At 43.8% G+C, this 26,109-nt stretch overlaps 1 protein-coding gene across 1 annotated transcript; it reads left to right on the top strand.

Annotated features, from left to right (window-relative positions):
- Positions 1-11,019: 11,019 nt before the first annotated feature.
- Positions 11,020-22,422, top strand: LOC124272924. Its single transcript, XM_046708169.1, has 6 exons — positions 11,020-11,229; positions 12,206-12,348; positions 13,100-13,248; positions 13,797-13,884; positions 21,236-21,380; positions 22,104-22,422. The coding sequence occupies exons 1-6, from the start codon at positions 11,056-11,058 to the stop codon at positions 22,146-22,148; spliced, it is 744 nt and encodes a 247-aa protein (XP_046564125.1). The 5' UTR covers positions 11,020-11,055; the 3' UTR covers positions 22,149-22,422.
- The last annotated feature ends 3,687 nt before the right edge of the window (positions 22,423-26,109 follow it).

Raw genomic sequence — 26,109 nt, 5'->3', positions numbered from 1 at the left:
TGCGGGCTACGTATTGCTATTAAAGAACACGGTGACTTTGGCTTACAAGTAGGTATTTTAAAGTGACGTACCAATATCCGGAAACATCACATTTTGTAGCATAATACAGATATTCTTGTTGCACGTTGTTATTTACCATTTTTGAAGGGTATATTATTTTTTAATATCGGAATAAATAAAACCCGGATAGACAGTGTAGTTCTTGTAAACACATGTCTTTCAAACCCTTAGAGTAGCGTGATTAGCGAAATCAACCAATCTGACACATGCAACCACCTTAGCATGCGGCGTGATGAAGTGCTGGAGCTCCCCTACTTCCGGAAACACCGGAAGTCACTGCCATCGAATGAGATATTCCACTTTCTGTATCAGGCAAGATTCGTAATTCGTTTAGGCTTAACAGTATTATCCCGTCCAACCTTTATTCCATAAGGCTATATTTTCCAATTGACAGGGTTTTCCACCAATAATGCATACCAATGCTGTGAAGATTACCATACACGAAATTCAGCACGAGTGCTTTTTGTGTATGTGAAATATGGCGACGATGTTTTATCGAATTTGTTCATCCTACTCGTTTTCATATATTAATTTGGTTCCAAAGGGTGACGAAGGATGAGATTTCATGTTTTTGTTTCCGTTGCAAACAGAAGGGTAACTAGTGTATTGGGTGCGCGATGTAAAGCTTACCAGCTGTAAATTTATAAATAATACTTATGTCATCTGGATCTGGACCTCATGACAACAAGGACAATCAAATGGTCTGCATACCTGAAGTTCTTCCGGTTTTATTAATTTGGATACTTTTATTAGAGGTAACCTGACCGATATATATAAATATAGGTGCCATCTCAAGCTATTGTCACCTCTGGAACATGCACTGGGTTGGTGCGGTTTGGCTCATGGGTAATAGCGCCGCCTTTGGTTCAACTTCGCCGAAAATTCGGGTTCGATTCCCACATAGGTATAATTAGTTATAAATTCCATATGTGAAGTGTTTCCAGTCATGATATTTGTTGGAATATTGATAAATGGGGTGACGGCGTATTACCATGAGTCAAGGGATAACAATGATTGCCTCGTAAGGACCAAGACTGTCTTCGTATCCCATATGGGTGAAACCCATTTATGGCGCCTCCTACCCTAAATAACTATACTTTGCTAGATGCGATCTATATATAGCTTTGTACACTCTTTCGCCTCGGAATGATACATGAAAATATTTTGTAAATGTGCTTTGACTCGTCTAAATCAACACTTCTCACTATGTGAAACTCCACCTTTAATACCTGGATCATTATTTATATCTGGAAAATGTAATGATGACATAAACAGCGAAGATGGGTAGAAAGAAATAGAGCTGATACGTTAATTGCAAAATCAGCATCACCCATCGCTAATGCATCGATCTGGTCAAATACATTACACCAATATCGATTTGTAGCTACCACCCGGGGATAGTTAAGAGAGTAAGCGGGTAGCAGGGGTAGTGTACTACTGGCTGTCGACAGTGATGACTCTGCAAAGTCGACCGGCAGTAACAACACTGGCAACTGCGCGGGATTAAGTGAACCACAACATCGTTGCAATGAGTTCTTTGGAGATTGTGTTAAAGATATAAACATGCAGGGGAAACCTTTACTGGAGTGACACCACAGCTGGGGTAAGTTCACTGACTCTTTATTAAAAGCAATAAAAGTTCATGGGAAGAGCGAATTTCTCCCTTTCAAAAATATACCTTAAGACATCGATGTTCCACTTGACCGTTGAATAATTTCTTTGCACGTTAGACTCACAATTTTAACAGAAAAGACTTTATGAATCATAAAAATTAAGCCCAGCTTATGGCATGTAGGACCATTAAAGGTAGAAGATAAAAAATTTTGACAAACATTCGATGCATATATCGCTGTAGGGACTCGGATAATGGGATTAATAGAAGCTGCTCCACCAAGCTTAAACCTTCGAAACTTCCATACCCACCGGCCATTTGAAACTTTGATTATTTTCCAGTAATATAGTATTACTGTTTCACATATAAATGCCAATGGGTTGGATTATTAAATGTATAATTAGAAGTGATGAAACCATCGTAAAATTCTAATTAAAAAGAACAGGTGAGTTTACAGACTCTAACATTACACAGGGGTGCCATCGATCTTGTGCGCTTTATTGATTGTTCTGATAAATATCTCATCCACCCAGTTAACAATGAAGTGACTAGAACTGAACAACCAGGATGCAATCGCTGAGACAAATCGTTACTTGTCTTGTCGTTAATATTTCATGATGGTTTGGATCAAGGAAGTCCCTCTGCAACTGATCGGCGGGTTTTATTAGTGTTGTCAGTCTCTGGACCCCCTGGGCAGAATCCGCAGTGGGCACATGCAGCAAATCATGCATTGCTACTGCCGGTGTTGTTTTGAACATGGACGCGCGCTGAACGAGGCTTATTTTGTAATTACTAGTAGCATTTTGTGTGGAAGGTAAATTGCTGTACGAGGTTTGCCAGGTGGGTAGGGGACTGGTGTATGAGGCTGTGCTTTGTTTGGTTGATGGTTGGTGTACGAGATTTGCTTGGTTGGTTGAGGATTGGGTGAACGAGGTTTGCTTGCGGGAGGGTGGAGGGTTGTACCAGGTTTGCTTGGTGGGTGGAGGGATGGGTGAACGAGGCTTGCTTGGTGGGTGGAGAGTTGGTGTACCAGGCTTGCTTGGTGGGTGGAGGGTTGGTGCAACGATGTTTGCTTGGCTGGTTGAGGAGTTCTTGGGTGGAGGCTTCTGCTTGGTGGGTCGAGTGTTGGTGGAATAGGCTTGCTTGGTGGGTGGAGGGTTGGTGAACGAGGCTTGCTTGGTGGGTGGAGGTTGGGTGGTGTACGAGGACTTGGTGGGTGGAGGGTTGGTGAACAAGGCTTGCTTGGTGGGTGGAGGGTTGGTGTACGAGGTTTGCTTGGTGGGTGGAGGGTTGGTGTACCAGGCTTCGCTTGGTGGGTGGAGGGTTGGTGAACGAGGATTGCTTGGTGGGTGGAGGGTTGGTGAATATGAGGCTTGCTTTGGTGGGTGGAGGGGGTTGGTGTACGAGGTTTGCCTGGTGGGCTGAGGGTTGGTGAACAGCCTAGCTGGTGGAGTGGAGGGTTGGTGTACGAGGATTGCCTGGCGGGTGGAGGGTTGGTGAATATGGCTTGCTTGGTGGGTGGAGGGTTGGTGTACCATGGCTTGCCGGGTGGGTGGAGGGTTGGTGTACGAGGAGGATTGCTTGGTGGGTGGAGGGCTGCGTACGAGGCTTGCTTGTTGGGTGGAGGGTTGGTATACAAGGATTGCTTTCGGTGGGTGGAGGAGTTGGTGTATACAGAGGCTTGCTTGGTGGGTGGAGGGTTGGTGTACGAGGTTTGCTTAGTGGAGTGGAGGGTTGGTGAACGAGGTTTGCTTGGCGAGGTCGATGGGACGTGTTGGGGGCCTTACTTATTTTCTTTCTAGGTTTGCCAGCACCTGTTCTGATTGTTTCAAGGGCATGGATATTTTTGTCGCAGATTACCCAGACACACAATGATGCAGCTGCTGGTGTGTGTACTCTCACACATTAGTGGCCACAGGTAAGCAAGTTAAGTCTGAAAGGAAACTGTTGAATATGCCAATGAGGTGCTTGCGCGTCTGAGTGGTGTGTGCGTGTGAGTTTGTGTTTGCATGTGGCATGTGGTAGATTGTTTTCATACGTTGTTAATTTAGAGGAACTAAATGATTAGCCGCCTTTAGCAACAATATCACAGCAAGGAGCACCTATATTGGGTTTCACACCATTGTACCAATGGAATAAAATCTTGGCCGTCGACTTGACATGAGAACGCTTCTTTATACACCTCTGTTAACGAACCTGAAAATACATATTTGTGATAGTATGTCGAAAGATGAACAACAGAAATAGTTTGACTGGGAACCGAAGTCCTAAGCACGCACGATTGATCATGTTTCCCTTTCTGTCCGCCGACAGCTGTGGGCAAGTTTAACTGTCGTCGGGACGAGAGCATGTCTCAATGGCTCCAACCGCAACGATGACGACGGTATCTGTCGGTGCTCTGCACTCTACAGCGGAGCCGACTGCAGCATCGTGGAAGGTAAGATATACATAACTGGCATTCAAAACTGGAAAACTCGTATTTTCACATTTTTAGGTTGGGCAATGTTTCAACTTTAGTTTCACTTGGGAGAAAAACCTAAAGTTATGCATGTCTCAGACGTTTACCAAACGTGAAAAGAACGCGCACGGTTTAGCTGCTGACAAATCTAGAAATGTACTCTTACAGACAAAAAGTAGTATGCTATGGGTTTGTTCATACATTGTGATTTGTTAACGTAGACACATGAATATGTTGATCTTGTTACATGGATATGTATATACATCATGATTAATTACGCACAACCGGGTTTCCTAATATATGCTTCCTTGAAAAAAGACTGAGATGTATAGTAGTAAATTGACAAACAATTCGACTGACACTACCTTCACACTGTAGCCACCCATACCCATTTCTTGACTTTTTGTGAAGAAATCTAAAAACATTCCAAAGAACTGGTCTGTTTATTTCTATGCAGTGAAAAAACATTAAAGCCAATCTTGGAATCAAGACTGTCTCTGCTGTCGGTTTTTGGAGTATCGATCCCTCTCAAGGATGATAAGACCCGTGACGATTCGGGGTAGAATTGGTCTTCGACCGATGCCTGGCGTAGGAGGCGACTAACGGGATCGGGTGGTCAGGCTCGCTGACTTGCTTGACACATGTCATCGTATCCCTGTCGCGTAGATTGATGCTTATGCTGTTGATCACTGGATTGTGTAGTCCAGACTCGATTATTTACAGACCGCCGCCATATAGCTGGAATATTGCTGAGTGCGGTGTTAAACAACAAACAAACAAGGATGACATTGGCGAAGCAACTCCTCATGATGAGACGAAGGATTTTCAACATTGGGATCTTCCAACATTTTTATCAAGTGTCTGGGTCAGATCTTTCAGCTTTGAAGAAACAGTTCCACAATATTTCTCAAACCCTTTCCAGCCTTGCGTTCCACCCAGACCTCTTCGAAACAGTCTCAGCATCTATTTCTTGTACAAGTGAATCTGGTTAATTATGGACAGAGAAGCTTCTTCGAAGCATGAGTTCAGTGGGACAATTCTTCCCTTGAACTCCGCACTTCCAGAACCTATTCCACCTTTATCAAGACCAATCTCTTCCATCAAGCTTTCAACTATACCTTTCTCACATGGCTGCTCTTTGAGCATGTTATTGAACATAGACAAGCAAAGCACAAATTGACCTTGGGGTCTCACCTGACGGCCAAGGTAATATCAAAGGTGTTCAGTTGGGTTTAGATCAGGATTATGTTATTATGTTTAGCAACTGGATTTGAATAAGACTCATTGATTTCCAGCTGAAAAAGAACAAAGTCTGTGCTCATCCGGTCCTTGTCTTAATGGCGCCACGTGCAGCTCAGACTCGTCAACATACAAGTGCCACTGTACGGATAATTACTTTGGAACAAATTGCGGAACTTTAAGATGTAAGTTTAGTATAAGTGGGAGGAAGCAATGTTTGTTTGTCGCGGTGGTCAGTGAGGGTTGACTGTTTAACCTGGAGAGGTTCGTTATTCTTTGAATCTCCAAAAACTATTAATTGTGAGTAGGATTTAACGCCGCTCTGTGCAGTATTGTAGTTACATCATACCGAGCTCTGTGCAGTATTGTAGTTACATCATACTGCGCTTTGTGCAGTATTGTAGTTACATCATACCGCGCTTTGTGCAGGATTGTTGGTACATCATACCGAGCTCTGTGCAGTATTGTAGTTACATCATGCCGAGCTCTGTGCAGTATTGTAGTTACATCATACCGAGCTCTGTGCAGTATTGTAGTTACATCATACCGAGCTCTGTGCAGTATTTTTAGTTACATCATACCGAGCTCTGTGCAGTATTGTAGTTAAGATCATACCGAGCTCTGTTGTGAAGTATTGTAGTTACATCATACCGAGCTCTGTGTGTATGTGTCAGTAGTTACATCATACCGAGCTCTGTGCAGTATTGTAGTTACATCATACCGAGCTCTGTGCAGTATTGTGAGTTACATCATACCGAGCTCTGTGCGTTGCATTTTGGTTACATCATACCGAGCTCTGTGGCAGCATTGTAGTGGTTACATCATACCGAGCTACTGACTGTGCAGTATTGTAGTTACATCATACCGAGCTCTGTGCAGTATTGTAGTTACATCATACCGAGCTCTGTGCAGTATTGTGGTTACCTTGCATCATACCGAGCTCTGTGCAGTATTTTTAGTTACATCATGCCGAGCTCTGTGCAGTATTGTAGTTACATCATACCGAGCCTGCATCTTGTACGGTATTGTAGTTACATCATACCGACCTCTGTGCAGTATTGTAGTTACATCATACCGAGCTCTGTGCAGTATTGTAGTTACATCATACCGAGCTTCCTGTGGCAGTATTGTAGTTTACATCATACCGAGCCTGTGAAGTATTGTATTAATCACAGCAGCGCTCTCCTGCAGTATTGTAGTTACATCATACCGAGCTCTCCATATTGCGGCATTTTTAGTTACATCATACCGAGCTCTGTGCAGTATTGTAGTTACATCATACCGGAGCTCTGTGCAGGTATTGTAGTTACATCATACCGAGCTCTGTGCAGTATTGTTACATCATCACCCGAGCTCTGTGCGGTATTGTAGTAGTTACATCATACCGAGCTCTGTGCAGCGGTATTGTAGTTAATCACAGCGCGCTTCCAGCAGTATTTTTAGTTAAGGATTACATCGAAGCAGGCGTGGCATTGTAGTTACATCATGCCGAGCTTCTGTGCAGCATTGTAGTTACATCATACCGAGCTCTGTGCAGCATTGTAGTTACATCATACCGAGCTCTGTGCAGTATTGTAGTTACATCATACCGAGCTTTGTGCAGCATTGTAGCCACATCATACCGAGCTTCCATGCAGTATTGTAGTTAATCACAGCTTCTCTGTGCAGTATTTTTAGTTACATCATACCGAGCTCTGTGCAGTATTGTAGTTACATCATGCCGGAGCTCTGTGCGGTATTGTAGTTACATCATACCGAGCTCTGTGCAGCATTGTAGTTACATCATACCGGGGCTCTGTGCAGCATTGTAGTTACATCATACCGAGCTCTGTGCAGTATTGTAGTTACATCATGCCGAGCTCTGTGCAGTATTGTAGTTACATCATACCGAGCTCTGTGCAGTATTGTAGTTACATCATGCCGAGCTCTGTGCAGTATTGTGGTTACATCATACCGAGCTCTGGACTGCAGTATTGTAGTTACATCATACCGAGCTCTGTGTGCGGTATTACAGGTTACATCATACCGAGCTCTGTGCAGTATTGTAGTTACATCATACCGAGCTCTGTGCAGTATTGTAGTTAATCACAGCGCGCTCTGTGCAGTGATTGTAGTTACATCATACCGAGCTCTGTGATACCCGGTATTGTAGTTACATCATACCGAGCTCTGTGCAGTATTGTAGTTACATCATACCGAGCTCTGTGCAGTGTTGTAGTTACATCATACCGAGCTCTGTGCGGTATTGTAGTTACATCATGACCGAGCTCTGTGCAGTATTGTAGTTACATCATACCGAGCTCTGTGCAGTATTGTAGTTACATCATACCGAGCTCTGTGCAGTATTGTAGTTACATCATGCCGAGCTCTGTGCAGTATTGTGGTTACATCATACCGAGCTCTGTGCAGTATTAGTGAGTTACATCATACCGAGCTCTGTGAAGTATTGTAGTTAATCACAGCGTGCTCTGTGCAGTATTGTAGTTACATCATACCGAGCTCTGTGCAGCATTTTTAGTTACATCATACCGAGCTCTGTGCAGTATTGTAGTTACATCATACCGAGCTCTGTGCAGTATTGTAGTTACATCATACCGAGCTCTGTGCAGTATTGTAGTTACATCATACCGAGCTCTGTGCAGTATTGTAGTTACATCATACCGAGCTCTGTGCAGTATTGTAGTTACATCATACCGAGCTCTGTGAAGTATTGTAGTTAATCACAGCGCTCTGTGCAGTATTGTAGTTACATCATACCGAGCTCTGTGCAGCATTTTTAGTTACATCATACCGAGCTCTGTGCAGTATTGTAGTTACATCATACCGAGCTCTGTGCAGTATTGTAGTTACATCATACCGAGCTCTGTGCAGTATTGTAGTTACATCATACCGAGCTCTGTGCAGTATTGTAGTTACATCATACCGAGCTCTGTGCAGTATTGTAGTTAATCAGAGCGCGCTCTGTGCAGTATTTTAGTTACATCATACCGAGCTCTGTGCAGTATTGTAGTTACATCATGCCGAGCTCTGTGCAGTATTGTAGTTACATCATACCGAGCTCTGTGCAGTATTGTAGTTACATCATACCGAGCTCTGTGCAGTATTGTAGTTACATCATACCGAGCTTTGTGCAGTATTGTAGTTACATCATACCGAGCTCTGTGCAGTATTGTAGTTAATCACAGCGCGCTCTGTGCAGTATTTTTAGTTACATCATACCGAGCTCTGTGCAGTATTGTAGTTACATCATGCCGAGCTCTGTGCAGTATTGTAGTTACATCATACCGAGCTCTGTGCAGTATTGTAGTTACATCATACCGGGCTCTGTGCAGTATTGTAGTTACATCATACCGAGCTCTGTGCAGTATTGTAGTTACATCATGCCGAGCTCTGTGCAGTATTGTAGTTACATCATACCGAGCTCTGTGCAGTATTGTAGTTACATCATGCCGAGCTCTGTGCAGTATTGTAGTTACATCATACCGAGCTCTGTGCAGTATTGTAGTTACATCATACCGAGCTCTGTGCAGTATTGTAGTTACATCATACCGAGCTCTGTGCAGTATTGTAGTTACATCATACCGAGCTCTGTGCAGTATTGTAGTTAATCACAGCGCGCTCTGTGCAGTATTGTAGTTACATCATACCGAGCTCTGTGCAGTATTGTAGTTACATCATACCGAGCTCTGTGCAGTATTGTAGTTACATCATACCGAGCTCTGTGCAGTATTGTAGTTACATCATACCGAGCTCTGTGCAGTATTGTAGTTACATCATGCCGAGCTCTGTGCAGTATTGTAGTTACATCATACCGAGCTCTGTGCAGTATTGTAGTTACATCATACCGAGCTCTGTGCAAACCGAGCTCTGTGCAGTATTGTAGTTACATCATACCGAGCTCTGTGCAGTATTGTAGTTACATCATACCGAGCTCTGTGAAGTATTGTAGTTACATCATACCGAGCTCTGTGCAGTATTGTAGTTACATCATACCGAGCTCTGTGCAGTATTGTAGTTACATCATACCGAGCTCTGTGCAGTATTGTAGTTACATCATACCGAGCTCTGTGAAGTATTGTAGTTAATCACAGCGCGCTCTGTGCAGTATTGTAGTTACATCATTCCGAGCTCTGTGCAGTATTGTAGTTACATCATACCGAGCTCTGTGCAGTATTGTAGTTACATCATACCGAGCTCTGTGCAGTATTTTTAGTTACATCATACTCTGTGCAGTCAGTTACATCATGCCGAGCTCTGTGCAGTATTGTAGTTACATCATACCGAGCTCTGTGCAGTATTGTAGTTACATCATACCGAGCCTGCGAAGTATTGTGGTTAATCACAGCTTCTGTGCAGTATTGTAGTTACATCATACCGGTGCCTGTGCAGTATTGTAGTTAATCACAGCTGTGCAGTATTTTAGTTACATCATACCGAGCTCTGTGCAGTATTGTAGTTACATCATGCCGAGCTCTGTAGCATCATACCGAGCTTACCAGCAGTATTGTAGTTACATCATACCGAGCTCTGTGCAGTATTGTAGTTACATCATGCCGAGCTCTGTGCAGTATTGTAGTTACATCATACCGAGCTCTGTGCAGTATTGTAGTTACATCATGCCGAGCTCTGTGCAGTATTGTAGTTACATCATACCGAGCTCTGTGCAGTATTGTAGTTACATCATACCGAGCTCTGTGCAGTATTGTAGTTACATCATACCGAGCTCTGTGCAGTATTGTAGTTACATCATACCGAGCTCTGTGCGCAGTATTGTAGTTACATCACACCGCGCTCTGTGCAGTATTGTAGTTACATCATACCGAGCTCTGTGCAGTATTGTAGTTACATCATACCGAGCTCTGTGCAGTATTGTAGTTACATCATACCGAGCTCTGTGCAGTATTGTAGTTACATCATACCGAGCTCTGTGCAGTATTGTAGTTACATCATACCGAGCTCTGTGCAGTATTGTAGTTACATCATACCGAGCTCTGTGCAGTATTGTAGTTACATCATACCGAGCTCTGTGCATGCAGTATTGTAGTTACATCATACCGAGCTGTGTGCAGTATTTTTACTTACATCATACCGAGCTCTGTGCAGTATTGTAGTTACATCATACCGAGCTCTGTGCAGTATTGTAGTTACATCATACCGAGCTCTGTGCAGTATTGTAGTTACATCATACCGAGCTCTGTGCAGTATTGTAGTTACATCATACCGCGCTCTGTGCAGTATTGTAGTTACATCATTCCGAGCTCTGTGCAGTATTGTAGTTACATCATACCGAGCTCTGTGCAATATTGCAGTTAATCACAGCGCGCTCTGTGCAGTATTAAACATATGTAGTTAAATCACTGCCCGCTCTGTGCATTATTATAGTTAAATCATATCCGGCCTTGTGCAGTATTGTAGTTATATCACCGCCTGCCCTATTGATGTCCTTGGAAAGCCCGAAGTGATGCAGGCCTCGGATACTTGGCAGCTTTGTGAAACCACGAGCCTATGTATCTTGATGTGAAACGTAGTAACATGATCGAACCTTGGATTCGAACCCACAGTCATAGGTTTCTGTGTGCCCAAGGGACGCACTTCGAAAATCTGTATCACCATGCTCCTCTACTGATGTAGGTTCGAATCTCTGTTTACAGACAGCATCATCTGCGTTTCGACACCAACGCCTCGGATGACGCTCAGGATAACGCCGCAAGTCCCAAGTTTTAATGGCACAATCTTCGTTGAAGGGAAGGTCAAAACTACAGCATGTCGCATGGCCTTAGTATCGGGCACGACCCAGACGTACGAGCTGACCCTCACTCACATTCACAGCACGTGCGGGAACGCTGTCCACAACGCCAGTGTGAGTAATGTTCAAAGCATCTTCTTCAGTTTATGTATTGCTGGTTGATGGATTTAAAAATATTCTCGACGTTGAAGTGCACTGTTTAAAGTGTCGGTGTCCACAAGGCAGGTGAGACTTACGTTCAAAGCTTCTTGTCCAGTTAAGATGATAGCTGAATGATGTATAATAGACCCCAAATAGCTTTGACGTCCAAGTGCACTGTTGACAGTGTCGCAGTCCACAACGCAGGTGCGAGTTATGTTCACAGCATCTTGCGCAGTTAAGATGATAGCTGCGTGATGTATAATAGACCCCAAGTAGCTTTGACGTCCAAGTGCACTGTTGACAGTGTCGCAGTCCACAACGCAGGTGCGAGTTATGTTCACAGCATCTTGCGCAGTTAAGATAATAGCTGAATGATGTAGAAAAGATCCCAAGTAGCCTTGACATTCAAGGGTACTGTTGATAGTGATGGTTCGTGCTTATCTGACCCTGATTCGAATATTAACAGGCATAACCAATGAAGGACACAGTCAGTCACACACAAGATGTACCATCACGTATCACCCATTGAATACACCTCTGTTGTATCAGCTTTATCAACCTTACCGAAGTAGTCACTGCATTCCACGTTAAAAAGCCAAAAGAACATCCGATGAGATGCCTGATGGGCATTTAGAAGTTGGAAGGTAACATAACAACGTATGGTATGGATTTACAACTTCTTAAAATTTACAACACGACGTTTCTGGGCTACTTCTTGCCCCTTCATCAGGTGAATGTGTTGTAAATATTAAAGACGTCGTAAATCTATACCATACGTTGTTATGTTACAATACAACATCCTATATTAATCCGCAAGCCAATAGCTTCTGTGCCAAATTTGAGATAGGCTCTGACACCATTGCAAACGGTTTCTGTGCTGAATTTCAGAACAGTTGGCTTGTCAACAGTTTCTGCAGGGAATGGCGTTAAGATTTTCTATTTTTTTCAGACCGACTCCAACACTAGGAAGTTTTACGTTTTGTTTGCCAGCAACAGCATCGTGTTGACGTCCGACGAGGTGGTGACTGCTATCTGCGACGACACCCACAGCACGGCAGTCACCTTCCAACTCAGCAGCATCGACATTGACGGGTACAGCACAGATTTAAGAATACGAGTGTGCTACTGATTAGTTGCCTCACTCTGTAAGTGTGGGTGTGAATCCTAGATGGGACTGATTTCCAAACGGACAAGAATGTGTACGTTACTGAGAAATTGAATTACCACTTGTAACACCTCAGCGCTGTTCAAACAACATGAGGCGGAATGGGTGTTTATATTCTTGCAGTACAACCTCGAGACAGGGCGAACAGTGAGTGAGTGAGTTTTAGTGTTACGCCGCTTTCAGCAATATTCCGGCAATATCACGGCGGGGGAGAGCAGAAATGGGCTTCACATGTTGTGCCCATGTGGGGAACCGAACCCGGGTCTTCAGCGAGCAGAGTGAACACCTAAACCACTTAGCTATCCCATCGCCCCGTTAGGGCGAACAGTTTGCACACAGTTTACAGAGTCCGACAGGGAAGGCCGGCGAAGTCAGACTGACACTTGGGCAGTATTTGGCTGTATTGGCTGGTCAGTGTCCGCTTCTCCTTGTCCCTTGCCTTCTGCTTGTCTGTCCGCACTCTTCCACCTGTCTGCCGGCTTCCCTTGTCTGCTTTTAAAGGCAGCTTAACGACTAACAATCTGCTTAGGTCGGCAATTTTTATTGACACAATCTGCTCACCTGGTAATATTTTGACGAGGTCGACAAGTGTACACGACAATTAGTGTTATTCTGTAAAACATGTGTAACTTGTGTGAGTTCTTCCCCACTGACATATTGTCTGCTTCAACTTCCTAGTATCTTGAGTCCTGTCGGGGTGGACATGAGCATCAAAGATGAAGACGTGAACCTAACGCTGACGGTATTAGGCAGTCCCGTCTCCAGCAGCGTCAACCTGGGTGACGACATCAACGCTACTATAGAAATGACGGCCGCTGGTATGCTTAGTAAGTAAGACATCACCCCAAATGCTGATATCATAGATCATGTTCTTATTGTTTTACGCCGCAGTCAGCATCGTCCCGGTTATATCAAACCGTTGAATAACCTTACTTGGAACTGACAACACGAACCAGTGTTTAGTATTAGCTGTAGGCCAGTGAGCACTATATCCAATTTAGCCGCTAAATGTTGCCAGTTTAGTGTTTTGAGACCAGCAAGAGGGTAAAAATGCGACCTATTCTATTGAAAGTAGAAAAACACACGCATATATCGATAGTGTTAGGGGGCCAGAATATATGACCTTAACACCAGAGAATAACCACATTCCGGTATCGGCCGGATTCCATTGAGGCGAGTTAGTGGTGAAAATTGTATTGATAATCACTGAAAATCTGTGATTTTACAAGGTGTTTCAGGGCGGATCCAGGATGTTTTAGAAGGGGTGGGGGTGGGGTTTGGTGTTGGGATGATGCACATAAATCATAATTATTTTGGGGAAAATGCTCCTCAGGGAATATTTTTTCACTCACTCACTCAAACGATGATGTTCCAGAGTTTGAGGCCCTCCGTGTCGAAGGTTGTGTAGCCAGCAACACACTGACAGGCGGAGACTTGAAGTCGGTCAGATTCATCGCGGCCAGGTGAGGTCAATATAGTCTCTGGACACACAACGTTAACACCGACATTACACAAATACCTCTGTACAGTCGAGGGGTGGTGGGGTAGCCAAGTGGTTAATTCGTTCGCTAGTCATGCCGAAGACCCGGGTTCGATTCCCAACATGGGTACAATGTGTGAAGCCAATGTTTGGTGTCCCCGGCGTGATATTGCTGTAATATTGCTAAAAGCGGCGTAAAACTAAACTCACTCACTGTATCTCCTCCAGCTGTCCACCCAGCGACGTCGACATCGTCATGATACAGAAGCCAAAGAAGGACTCTGATACCAAGGTGAGCTTCGTCTACGACGCTTTCAAGTTCACCAATCAGGACGCGGTGTCGGTGACGTGCACAGTCAAGATGTGCACGGAGGCGACCACGTGTGCAGCGGTAAGTCATCATCAGTTGTGAGGATCCGATGCTATTCCCTACTGTAACTTGTACCGCATGTTCCCGTGTTTTTTCTGGTGAGTGAGTGAGTGAGTGTGTTTATTCCAGCAATATCACGCCGGGGGACACCAAAAATGGGCTTCACACATTGTACCCATGTAGGGAATCGAACCCGGGTTTTGGGCGTGACGAGCGAACGCTATGACCACTAGGCTCCCCCACCGACCCTTTTTTTCTGGTGAAGCTGCGTGTGTTTGTGATTTGTGCCGCCGATTGGGATCGATGTATTTACCATTTTGCGTTTAGCTTTTTTTGATATGCCGGTTTTAGAAGATACCTATTATAGATATAGAAAGGGTTTGTCGAGTTTATTTGCCCAGAGGTACTGTTGAACATTTTCAGTGACGTCCCTCATCTCGGGTAACATATGTTATGTCGACAAACTGCGCATCACAATCATAATCAGGACCTTGATCGTTTCGAAACGATCTTAGACTACGAATTATCGTAAACTTATCCTAATAAATAAGTATACTGTGGCAGCCTATTTTGGAAAATGTCCTTAGACTAAAGGGCCACCTGTGTCCCTTTACAACACAGCATGGTGTGTCCTTAGACCAACAGACCACACCAGTTCCTTTACAACACAACACGTTGGGTCCTTAGACTAAAGGGCCACCTGTGTCCCTTTACAACACAGCATGTTGTGTCCTTAGGCTAACAGACCACACCAGTTCCTTTACAACACAACACGCTGTGTCCTTACACAGACCACATCAGTTCCTTTACAACACAACACGTTGTGTCGTTAGACCAACAGACTACACCAGTTCCTTTACAACACAAGACGTTGTGTCGTTAGACTAACGGACTACACCAGTTCCTTTACAATACGACACGTTGTGTCCTTAGACTAACGGACTACACCAGTTCCTTTACAATGCGACACGTTGTGTCCTTAGACTAATGGACTAAACTAGTTCCTTTGCAACACAACACGTTGTGTCCTCAAAAGGACCTCACCAGTACCTTTACAACACAACACGTTGTGTCCTTAGACTAACGGACCACACCAGTTCTTTTACAATACGACACGTTGTGTCCTTAGACTAACGGACTGCACCAATTTCTTTACAACACAACACGTTGTGTCCTTAGATCAACAGACCTCACCAGTTCCTTTACAACACAACACGTTGTATCCTTAGACTAACGGACTACACCAGTTCCTTTACAACACAACACGTTGTGTCCTTAGACAACAGACCACACAAGTTCCTTTACAACACAACACGTTGTGTCCTTAGACTAACAGACCACACCAGTTCCATTTCAACACAACACGTTGTATCCTTAGACCAACAGACCACACAAGTTCCTTTACAACACAACACGTTGTATCCTTAGACCAACAGACCACACCAGTTCCTTTACAACACAACACGTTGTGTCCTTAGACTAACGGACTACACCAGTTCCTTTCCAACACAACACGTTTTGTCCTTAGACCAACAGACCACACCAGTTCCTTTACAATACAACACGTAGTGTCATTAGACTAACGGACTACACCAGTTCCTTTACAACACAACACGTTGTATCCTTAGACCAACAGACCACACCAGTTCCTTTACAACACAACACGTTGTGTCCTTAGACTAACGGACTACACCAGTTCCTTTACAACACAACACGTTTTGTCCTTAGACCAACAGACCACATCAGTTCCTTTACAACACAACACGTTGTGTCGTTAGACCAACAGACCACACAAGTTCCTTTACAACACAAGACGTTGTGTCGTTAGACTAACGGACTACACCAGTTCCTTTACAACACAACACGTTGTGTCCTTAGACTAACGGACTACACCAGTTCCTTTACAACACAACACGTTTTGTCCTTAGACCAACAGACCACACCAGTTCCTTTACAATACAACACGTAGTGTCATTAGACTAACGGACTACACCAGTTCCTTTACAACACAACACGTTGTATCCTTAGACCAACAGACCACACCAGTTCCTTTACAACACAACACGTTGTGTCCTTAGACTAACGGACTACACCAGTTCCTTTACAACACAACACGTTTTGTCCTTAGACCAACAGACCACATCAGTTCCTTTACAACACAACACGTTGTGTCGTTACACCAACAGACCACACCAGTTCCTTTACAACACAAGACGTTGTGTCGTTAGACTAACGGACTACACCAGTTCCTTTACAATACGACACGTTGTGTCCTTAGACTAACGGACTACACCAGTTCCTTTACAATACGACACGTTGTGTCCTTAGACTAATGGACTAAACTAGTTCCTTTACAACACAACACGTTGTGTCCTCAAAAGGACCTCACCAGTACCTTTACAACACAACACGTTGTGTCCTTAGACTAACGGACCACACCAGTTCCTTTACAATACGACACGTTGTGTCCTTAGACTAACGGACTGCACCAATTTCTTTACAACACAACACGTTGTGTCCTTAGACCAACAGACCTCACCAGTTCCTTTACAACACAACACGTTGTATCCTTAGACTAACGGACTACACCAGTTCCTTTACAACACAACACGTTGTGTCCTTAGACCAACAGACCACACAAGTTCCTTTTACAACACAACACGTTGTGTCCTTAGACTAACAGACCACACCAGTTCCATTTCAACACAACACGTTGTATCCTTAGACCAACAGACCACACAAGTTCCTTTACAACACAACACGTTGTATCCTTAGACCAACAGACCACACCAGTTCCTTTACAACACAACACGTTGTGTCCTTAGACTAACGGACTACACCAGTTCCTTTTACAACACAAACACGTTTTGTCCTTAGACCAACAGACCACATCAGTTCCTTTACAACACAACACGTTGTGTCGTTGAACCAACAGACCACACCAGTTCCTTTACAACACAAGACGTTGTGTCGTTAGACTAACGGACTACACCAGTTCCTTTACAATACGACACGTTGTGTCCTTAGACTAACGGACTACACCAGTTCCTTTACAATACGACACGTTGTGTCCTTAGACTAATGGACTAAACTAGTTCCTTTACAACACAACACGTTGTGTCCTCAAAAGGACCTCACCAGTACCTTTACAACACAACACGTTGTGTCCTTAGACTAACGGACCACACCAGTTCCTTTTACAATACGACACGTTGTGTCCTTAGACTAACGGACTGCACCAATTTCTTTACAACACAACACGTTGTGTCCTTAGACCAACAGACCTCACCAGTTCCTTTACAACACAACACGTTGTATCCTTAGACTAACGGACTACACCAGTTCCTTTACAACACAACACGTTGTGTCCTTAGACCAACAGACCACACAAGTTCCTTTACAACACAACACGTTGTGTCCTTAGACTAACAGACCACACCAGTTCCATTTCAACACAACACGTTGTATCCTTAGACCAACAGACCACACAAGTTCCTTTACAACACAACACGTTGTGTCCTTAGACTAACGGACCACACCAGTTCTTTTACAATACGACACGTTGTGTCCTTAGACTAACGGACTACACCAATTTCTTTACAACACAACACGTTGTGTCCTTAGACCAACAGACCTCACCAGTTCCTTTACAACACAACACGTTGTATCCTTAGACTAACGGACTACACCAGTTCCTTTACAACACAACACGTTGTGTCCTTAGACCAACAGACCACACAAGTTCCTTTACAACACAACACGTTGTGTCCTTAGACTAACAGACCACACAAGTTCCATTTCAACACAACACGTTGTATCCTTAGACCAACAGACCACACAAGTTCCTTTACAACACAACACGTTGTATCCTTAGACCAACAGACCACACCAGTTCCTTTACAACACAACACGTTGTGTCCTTAGACTAACGGACTACACCAGTTCCTTTACAACACAACACGTTTTGTCCTTAGACCAACAGACCACACCAGTTCCTTTACAATACAACACGTAGTGTCATTAGACTAACGGACTACACCAGTTCCTTTACAACACAACACGTTGTATCCTTAGACCAACAGACCACACCAGTTCCTTTACAACACAACACGTTGTGTCCTTAGACTAACGGACTACACCAGTTCCTTTACAACACAACACGTTTTGTCCTTAGACCAACAGACCACACCAGTTCCTTTACAATACAACACGTAGTGTCATTAGACTAACGGACTACACCAGTTCCTTTACAACACAAGACGTTGTATCCTTAGACCAACAGACCACACCAGTTCCTTTACAACACAACACGTTGTGTCCTTAGACTAACGGACTACACCAGTTCCTTTACAATACGACACGTTGTGTCCTTAGACTAATGGACTAAACTAGTTCCTTTACAACACAACACGTTGTGTCCTCAAAAGGACCTCACCAGTACCTTTACAACACAACACGTTGTGTCCTTAGACTAACGGACCACACCAGTTCCTTTACAATACGACACGTTGTGTCCTTAGACTAACGGACTGCACCAATTTCTTTACAACACAACACGTTGTGTCCTTAGACCAACAGACCTCACCAGTTCCTTTACAACACAACACGTTGTATCCTTAGACTAACGGACTACACCAGTTCCTTTACAACACAACACGTTGTGTCCTTAGACCAACAGACCACACAAGTTCCTTTACAACACAACACGTTGTGTCCTTAGACTAACAGACCACACCAGTTCCATTTCAACACAACACGTTGTATCCTTAGACCAACAGACCACACAAGTTCCTTTACAACACAACACGTTGTGTCCTTAGACTAACGGACCACACCAGTTCTTTTACAATACGACACGTTGTGTCCTTAGACTAACGGACTACACCAATTTCTTTACAACACAACACGTTGTGTCCTTAGACCAACAGACCTCACCAGTTCCTTTACAACACAACACGTTGTATCCTTAGACTAACGGACTACACCAGTTCCTTTACAACACAACACGTTGTGTCCTTAGACCAACAGACCACACAAGTTCCTTTACAACACAACACGTTGTGTCCTTAGACTAACAGACCACACAAGTTCCATTTCAACACAACACGTTGTATCCTTAGACCAACAGACCACACAAGTTCCTTTACAACACAACACGTTGTATCCTTAGACCAACAGACCACACCAGTTCCTTTACAACACAACACGTTGTGTCCTTAGACTAACGGACTACACCAGTTCCTTTACAACACAACACGTTTTGTCCTTAGACCAACAGACCACACCAGTTCCTTTACAATACAACACGTAGTGTCATTAGACTAACGGACTACACCAGTTCCTTTACAACACAACACGTTGTATCCTTAGACCAACAGACCACACCAGTTCCTTTACAACACAACACGTTGTGTCCTTAGACTAACGGACTACACCAGTTCCTTTACAACACAACACGTTTTGTCCTTAGACCAACAGACCACATCAGTTCCTTTACAACACAACACGTTGTGTCGTTAGACCAACAGACCACACCAGTTCCTTTACAACACAAGACGTTGTGTCGTTAGACTAACAGACTACACCAGTTCCTTTACAATACGACACGTTGTGTCCTTAGACTAACGGACTACACCAGTTCCTTTACAATACGACACGTTGTGTCCTTAGACTAATGGACTAAACTAGTTCCTTTACAACACAACACGTTGTGTCCTCAAAAGGACCTCACCAGTACCTTTACAACACAACACGTTGTGTCCTTAGACTAACGGACCACACCAGTTCCTTTACAATACGACACGTTGTGTCCTTAGACTAACGGACTGCACCAATTTCTTTACAACACAACACGTTGTGTCCTTAGACCAACAGACCTCACCAGTTCCTTTACAACACAACACGTTGTATCCTTAGACTAACGGACTACACCAGTTCCTTTACAACACAACACGTTGTGTCCTTAGACCAACAGACCACACAAGTTCCTTTACAACACAACACGTTGTGTCCTTAGACTAACAGACCACACCAGTTCCATTTCAACACAACACGTTGTATCCTTAGACCAACAGACCACACAAGTTCCTTTACAACACAACACGTTGTATCCTTAGACCAACAGACCACACCAGTTCCTTTACAACACAACACGTTGTGTCCTTAGACTAACGGACTACACCAGTTCCTTTACAACACAACACGTTTTGTCCTTAGACCAACAGACCACACCAGTTCCTTTACAATACAACACGTAGTGTCATTAGACTAACGGACTACACCAGTTCCTTTACAACACAACACGTTGTGTCCTTAGACCAACAGACCACACCAGTTCCTTTACAATACAACACGCTGTGTCCTCAAAAGGACCTCAGCTGTTCCTTTACAACACAACACGTTGTGTCCTTAGACCCTGTGTCCCTTAGCTGCACGACCGCCTCCGTGGTTTAGTGGTTAGAGCGTCCGCCAGGAGAGGGGAAGGTCGCGGGTTCGATCCCCGACCGCGTCATACCAAAAGACGTTAAAATATGGTACTTGTTGGTCCCTGCCTGGCGCTCGGCATTAATGGGTACAACAAGGACTGGTCGGCTCGGAGTCAGTATAATGTGTCTGAGTGGGGTATTCATGCTTCACTGCGGCATGATATCTCAGTGGGCTAACACTATTAAATCGGCTTCAGTCTGGGCTAGTACAAGCAGCCGCACATACACATACACACGCATGCACGTCGCCATATGAGCGAAATATTCTCGAGCACGGCCTTAAACCCAATTTCACCTCACCACACCTTAGCTGCACGAAACATTGTATTCTTAGACTTCCCGCCCAGCTGTGTCTTTCCCCAGCACAACACGTCGTGCTACATTAGACTAACGGTCCACAGTGTCCCTTTACTGCACAATAAAGTCCTATGAGTATAAAACAAAAAAAACTCTAAGAACATTTTATGTCCCGTCAACAGGTCCAGTGTGGTAGCGAGTCCCAGCCCTACACCGGTTACGGGAGGAAGAAGCGGGTGGTACAGTCAGGCATTTTCCTGGAGAAGAAGGTCCGGACGACATACCGTGTACAGACAGTCGGCGTACAGAGCACAAACAGTACTCAAGGTACACTTTCAACTCATTGTAGAGAGTTTGGGATTCGATACTTTGTCAGGGGTAGTGACGTAGCCAAATGGTTGAAACGTTCGCTCATCCTGTTCGAAGACCTGGGTTTGGGTCCCCAGATGGGTACAAGGTGTGATATTGCCGGATTGTTGCTTAATGCGGCATAAAACAATATTCACTCCACACCCTGTAGAGTTAGTTCATTCAAACGTCTCCTTAATATACTGGACAAAATAAGTTAGGGATATTGGTATTTTTTTTTCGATTCAGTGTGTCAATAGATCATTATTCTTAATTTAAAAATTTAAATATATCCCTAACTATTTTTGTCCAGTATATTTACTGTGAAGGTTAGAATTGGTCTTCAGCTTAACCAATGCTTAAGAGGGGACTAACAGGATCGGGATAATCAATATATCGATCATATTGTTCTGGTAAATTTGGGGGTAAATGTACACTATCTTCTTGAAACGGTCAATTTACCACATATATCATCAATTCTGAAACACACCGACATATTCTCTTTCTTCAGAAGTTAGAAAAACCTGTGCCAATTCCTCAAATCCTCTTAAACTGTCCAAGAGATCGAATATCCAAATAATTATTGCAGTTGTTTCGTCACTTCACGACAAGACGGGTACATTTCATCAGTTAATACTGCCCGTGATCAGTCAATCACTGACGATCTTCAGTTTTGAAATGTGTTCATTTATGTTTTTTCAGTACAAGGCATCTTCGTTAGCAACAGAGGAAATGACGTCCCACTGAGCTTCAACATAGTTGGTTCGGCAATTGTTCTTGTGCTGTTTTTATGAAAAGTGGTTCAGTGTTCCCAAATTATCAAAAGGGTTGTGTACAAGAGACAGGGGGATACTTGGTCATGGTTCGTTTAAAATCATGGGACCTTGTCCAAAAAAGATCAACTTCCATACCCTTACCACCCCCGATTATCCAGGGTTCCATGCCTATTATGACTCTTTTAATAGTCACCCGTGAAGATCCGGGTTAGAATTGATCTTCAGTAACCCATGCTTGGCGTAAGAGGCGACTAACGGGATCGGGTGGTCAGGCTCGCTGACATGTCATCGTATCCCAATTGCGTAGATCGATGCTCACGCTGTTGATCACTGGATTATCGGATTATCTGGTCCAGACTCGATTATTTACAGACCGCCGCCATATAGCTTGTCCTTTGCTGGGCGTAAGTCTAAACTCAGTCACTCAACTTTAATAGTCTTGTGTCGAGAGTCACTGTTCACTTTTAAGACTAACCTATTGTTTCTATGTCGTGAGAGAGGGGGTACTGTAGCCCAGTACTGAATCGTTCGCGTCTCACCAAAGTGCACGGGGTCTATTCCATAGATGGGTACAATGTGTGAAGCCCATTTCTGGTTCCTCCCGCCGTGATATTGCTGGAATATTACCATCTTACCCACACAGTGTCTTGAAATTATGTCCGCTTCACGGGTAGTTTTAGCGATGTGTTACTTGGAACTAAAATCCATCTACTGAACCGTATAGACAGGTCGAGGACATGTATCACGAAACAATGGGAATGCACTGTAAAATCGAGGACCCGTCCTCACGTTAACTCAAAATCATTCCACAAATAATATTTACACACAATAGGGAACTCTTTATGGGTTTATTGCAGTTTCATTCCAGAAACCGCTATCTACCTATTAGAGTAGATAAACTGACATTGTGCATTCTCTATACCGAGAAAAAAATTAATAAATAAATATTGCTTCACGCAACATCAACAAGCTTCCATTCGAGTACCTGATGACATTCGTCACAACTCGTCACTTTCCATAACCTCCAAGAAGATCGGCTTGTCCCGGAATAACACGAGTTGATCACGAATGATCTGATGAAACACAACAGTGTACCGCATGTATGTAGACTATCACTTTGTCTCTGGAAGTATATTTTTAATAAATTATATTTGCTCCATTTAAAATGAAAAGCAGATCCTGTGTGATGGGAGAGAAACCAGGGAAATCTAGATTTGCTTCAAGGGCTGAGCGGAAGGGAAAATAACATGGTGTAGGGACTATGAGACACGCTTATAGTATCATGCTAACCGCATTAGTGAGGAACGAATGCAGCAACTGGGGTAATATGATAACAAGCAGCTGTATTGATAACAACGAACTTAAGTAGAAAGTATTCACGGAGCTTCACTGGCGATACTTGTGAGACGGGAAGGGCAAGCAAAGAGTCTGAAAACAAACACTGCTAATTTATATTATTGTAAATTAAATTTAAGATTGACACAATCTGCGAGATGATTAGTTAGATCCTACTTGCTACAAGGTGTTTGCTGCATGCTGATTGGTTGTAAGCTAGCACCCCAAGGTGTTTGCTGCATGCTGATTGGTTGTAAGCTAGTACCCCAAGGTGTTTGCTGCATGCTGATTGGTTGTAAGCTAGTACCCCAAGGTGTTTAAAATTTGAAGCATGCTGATTGGTTGGAAGCTATTTGCTCACCCAACTTTGTGAATCTAAGAATCGGTTACATTTTTATATAGAAACATGAACCAACCAGTTGTGGAGAAATCAGCATAATGAACGTGTTGAACGGTATGTATATGATGTGTTACCATTAACGCTTTTTCTTCCATTTTAAACTCATCGGTAACCGTCACCATTGTTCCAACAAAATACAGTAAACTATGGATATCGTGCCACTATGTTTAGTTCGTTAAAACCGTTGTTCGTTATTTGCTATTCGACTGAATTATACTGCAAGATGGACGGGAAAAAAACAATAGTTGTTATATATGTTAATGTGTTTAACAATGTTTGATATATACGTAGTTTACTGTAGTGCATGTCTATAGCTACTAAAGTATACTAAGCAGCAAAAGAAACGTCAGTTTGGAATATTCCTTCGCAAAAACGGATAACTGTAAACTCATTTAAAATTTGGATTGTATATTTTTGACAACATCTCCAACTTTACCTGAGCAAAGACATTCCTTCCAAAACTCAGAATGGAACCCAGTAAAAGGTCTCAAAAACGCAACCTGATCTCGGAGATGGTACGGTGTTCTCCATAACATGCTGCACGTGCTGTTCACAAGGACCAGTCCTATAAAATGCACCCCCAAACCTTGTTGAAACATTCACATTACAACGTCAGCAGGATGCCCCTTCTCACGACAGCTCAGAGGAACCAGGCGCTAGGAAGACTTGAAGCTGGCCACACTGTACAAGCCGTTGCCAATCACTTCCAGATCAACATTCGGACCATCTTCAGGCTGCAGCAACGTTTCCGAGCCACAAACACCACAAATGATCGTCCCCGTACTGGCAGACCAAGGGTGACCACAAGACGACAAGACCGCCATGTTGTGCGACAGCATGTACAGAATCCCTTCATGCAGGCATCCGAAACAGCACGCCAGTCAGTGGGAACAAACGAAAGACCAATCAGTACTGATACAGTACGCCGACGTCTTACAGCGGGAACCTCCATTGCCGTAGACCTTACCGTGGACCTATTCTCATCCCTCGTCATCGGCGTGAACGTCTACAGTTTGCCCTACAACACCAAAACTGGCGATACAGGCAATGGAGAACTGTTCTGTTCACAGATGAGAGTCGGTACTGCGTGTCAACTGCAGATGGCAGAACAAGAATATGGCGACGACGTGGCCAGCGTTACTCAGACCAATGTGTTATGGAAAGAGACTCATGGGGAGGTGCAAGCATCATGGTATGGGTTGGAATAGGCCTGAACCAGAGAGTGGGTCCTGTGGTGTTCCAGAACCTTGGTCCAGGGAGAGGAGGCGGCATCACAGCGGTGCGCTACATCGACCAAGCTCTCAGACCCCACGTCATACCACATTTTGCACGTCGCCGGAACAACATTTTCCAGCATGATAACGCCCGGGCCCATACTGCCAGGGCTACACGGGACTTCTTACAGCACAGCGGTGTCAACATTATGCAGTGGCCAGCCCTTAGTCCTGATTTAATCCCCATTAAACATATTTGGGATGAAATTCAGAGGAGATTGAATAATGCCATAGCAAGGCCGAACACAGCCGATTCATTGCGCCAGGCCTTTCTCAGAGTGTGGTTCCAGGTGCCAATGGCCTTCATCAATCGATTGGTGCACTCCAGGCATAGACGCTGTGTTGCAGTTATTGCCGCTCGTGGTGGTCACACTAGATACTGAAGTCAAGAGTCTGAATGGACTGCAAACGTTCACGTAATGTCTTGTAAATGTGCTTAGTGAGTTATTCATCGATGTGTCAAGATATTGTATACAAAAAATGTTTTGGATCCGCTTATTATGTCAATTTCTGTAATTATTTGATTTGCCTAAATTTTAATTCGTACTGACGTTTTTTTGGCTGCTGAGTATACTTTAGTAGTCTACGTGTCTTAATTGAACGAATATTGTTAGAAGTGGCCTTAAAATCCGATATGATTTACATGTTACAGTTGCAGAAGCGTGTAAACAATCCTTTAACGAACATCATACGTTAAAATGATTTTTTTAGTTCAGGGAAGGAATTTATGCATGGAAACTTGTATATTATAAGAACCACAGCATTTTGGAGAGTATGCTTACTACTGTGTCTGGGCCCACATGCACAAAGCGACCTTAGAGCTACGATGATCGTAACTTTCATACACAAATATACTAACATAGCCTTAAGATGGACCCATGAACATCCGGGTTAGAACCTTCAGTAACCCATGCTTGTCGTAA

The sequence above is a fragment of the Haliotis rubra genome, unplaced genomic scaffold (assembly GCF_003918875.1).
Source record: "Haliotis rubra isolate DU_JTF1 unplaced genomic scaffold, ASM391887v1 Scf1740, whole genome shotgun sequence".
NCBI classification, from domain to species: domain Eukaryota; kingdom Metazoa; phylum Mollusca; class Gastropoda; order Lepetellida; family Haliotidae; genus Haliotis; species Haliotis rubra.
This window is presented reverse-complemented; position numbering and strand designations above follow the sequence as displayed.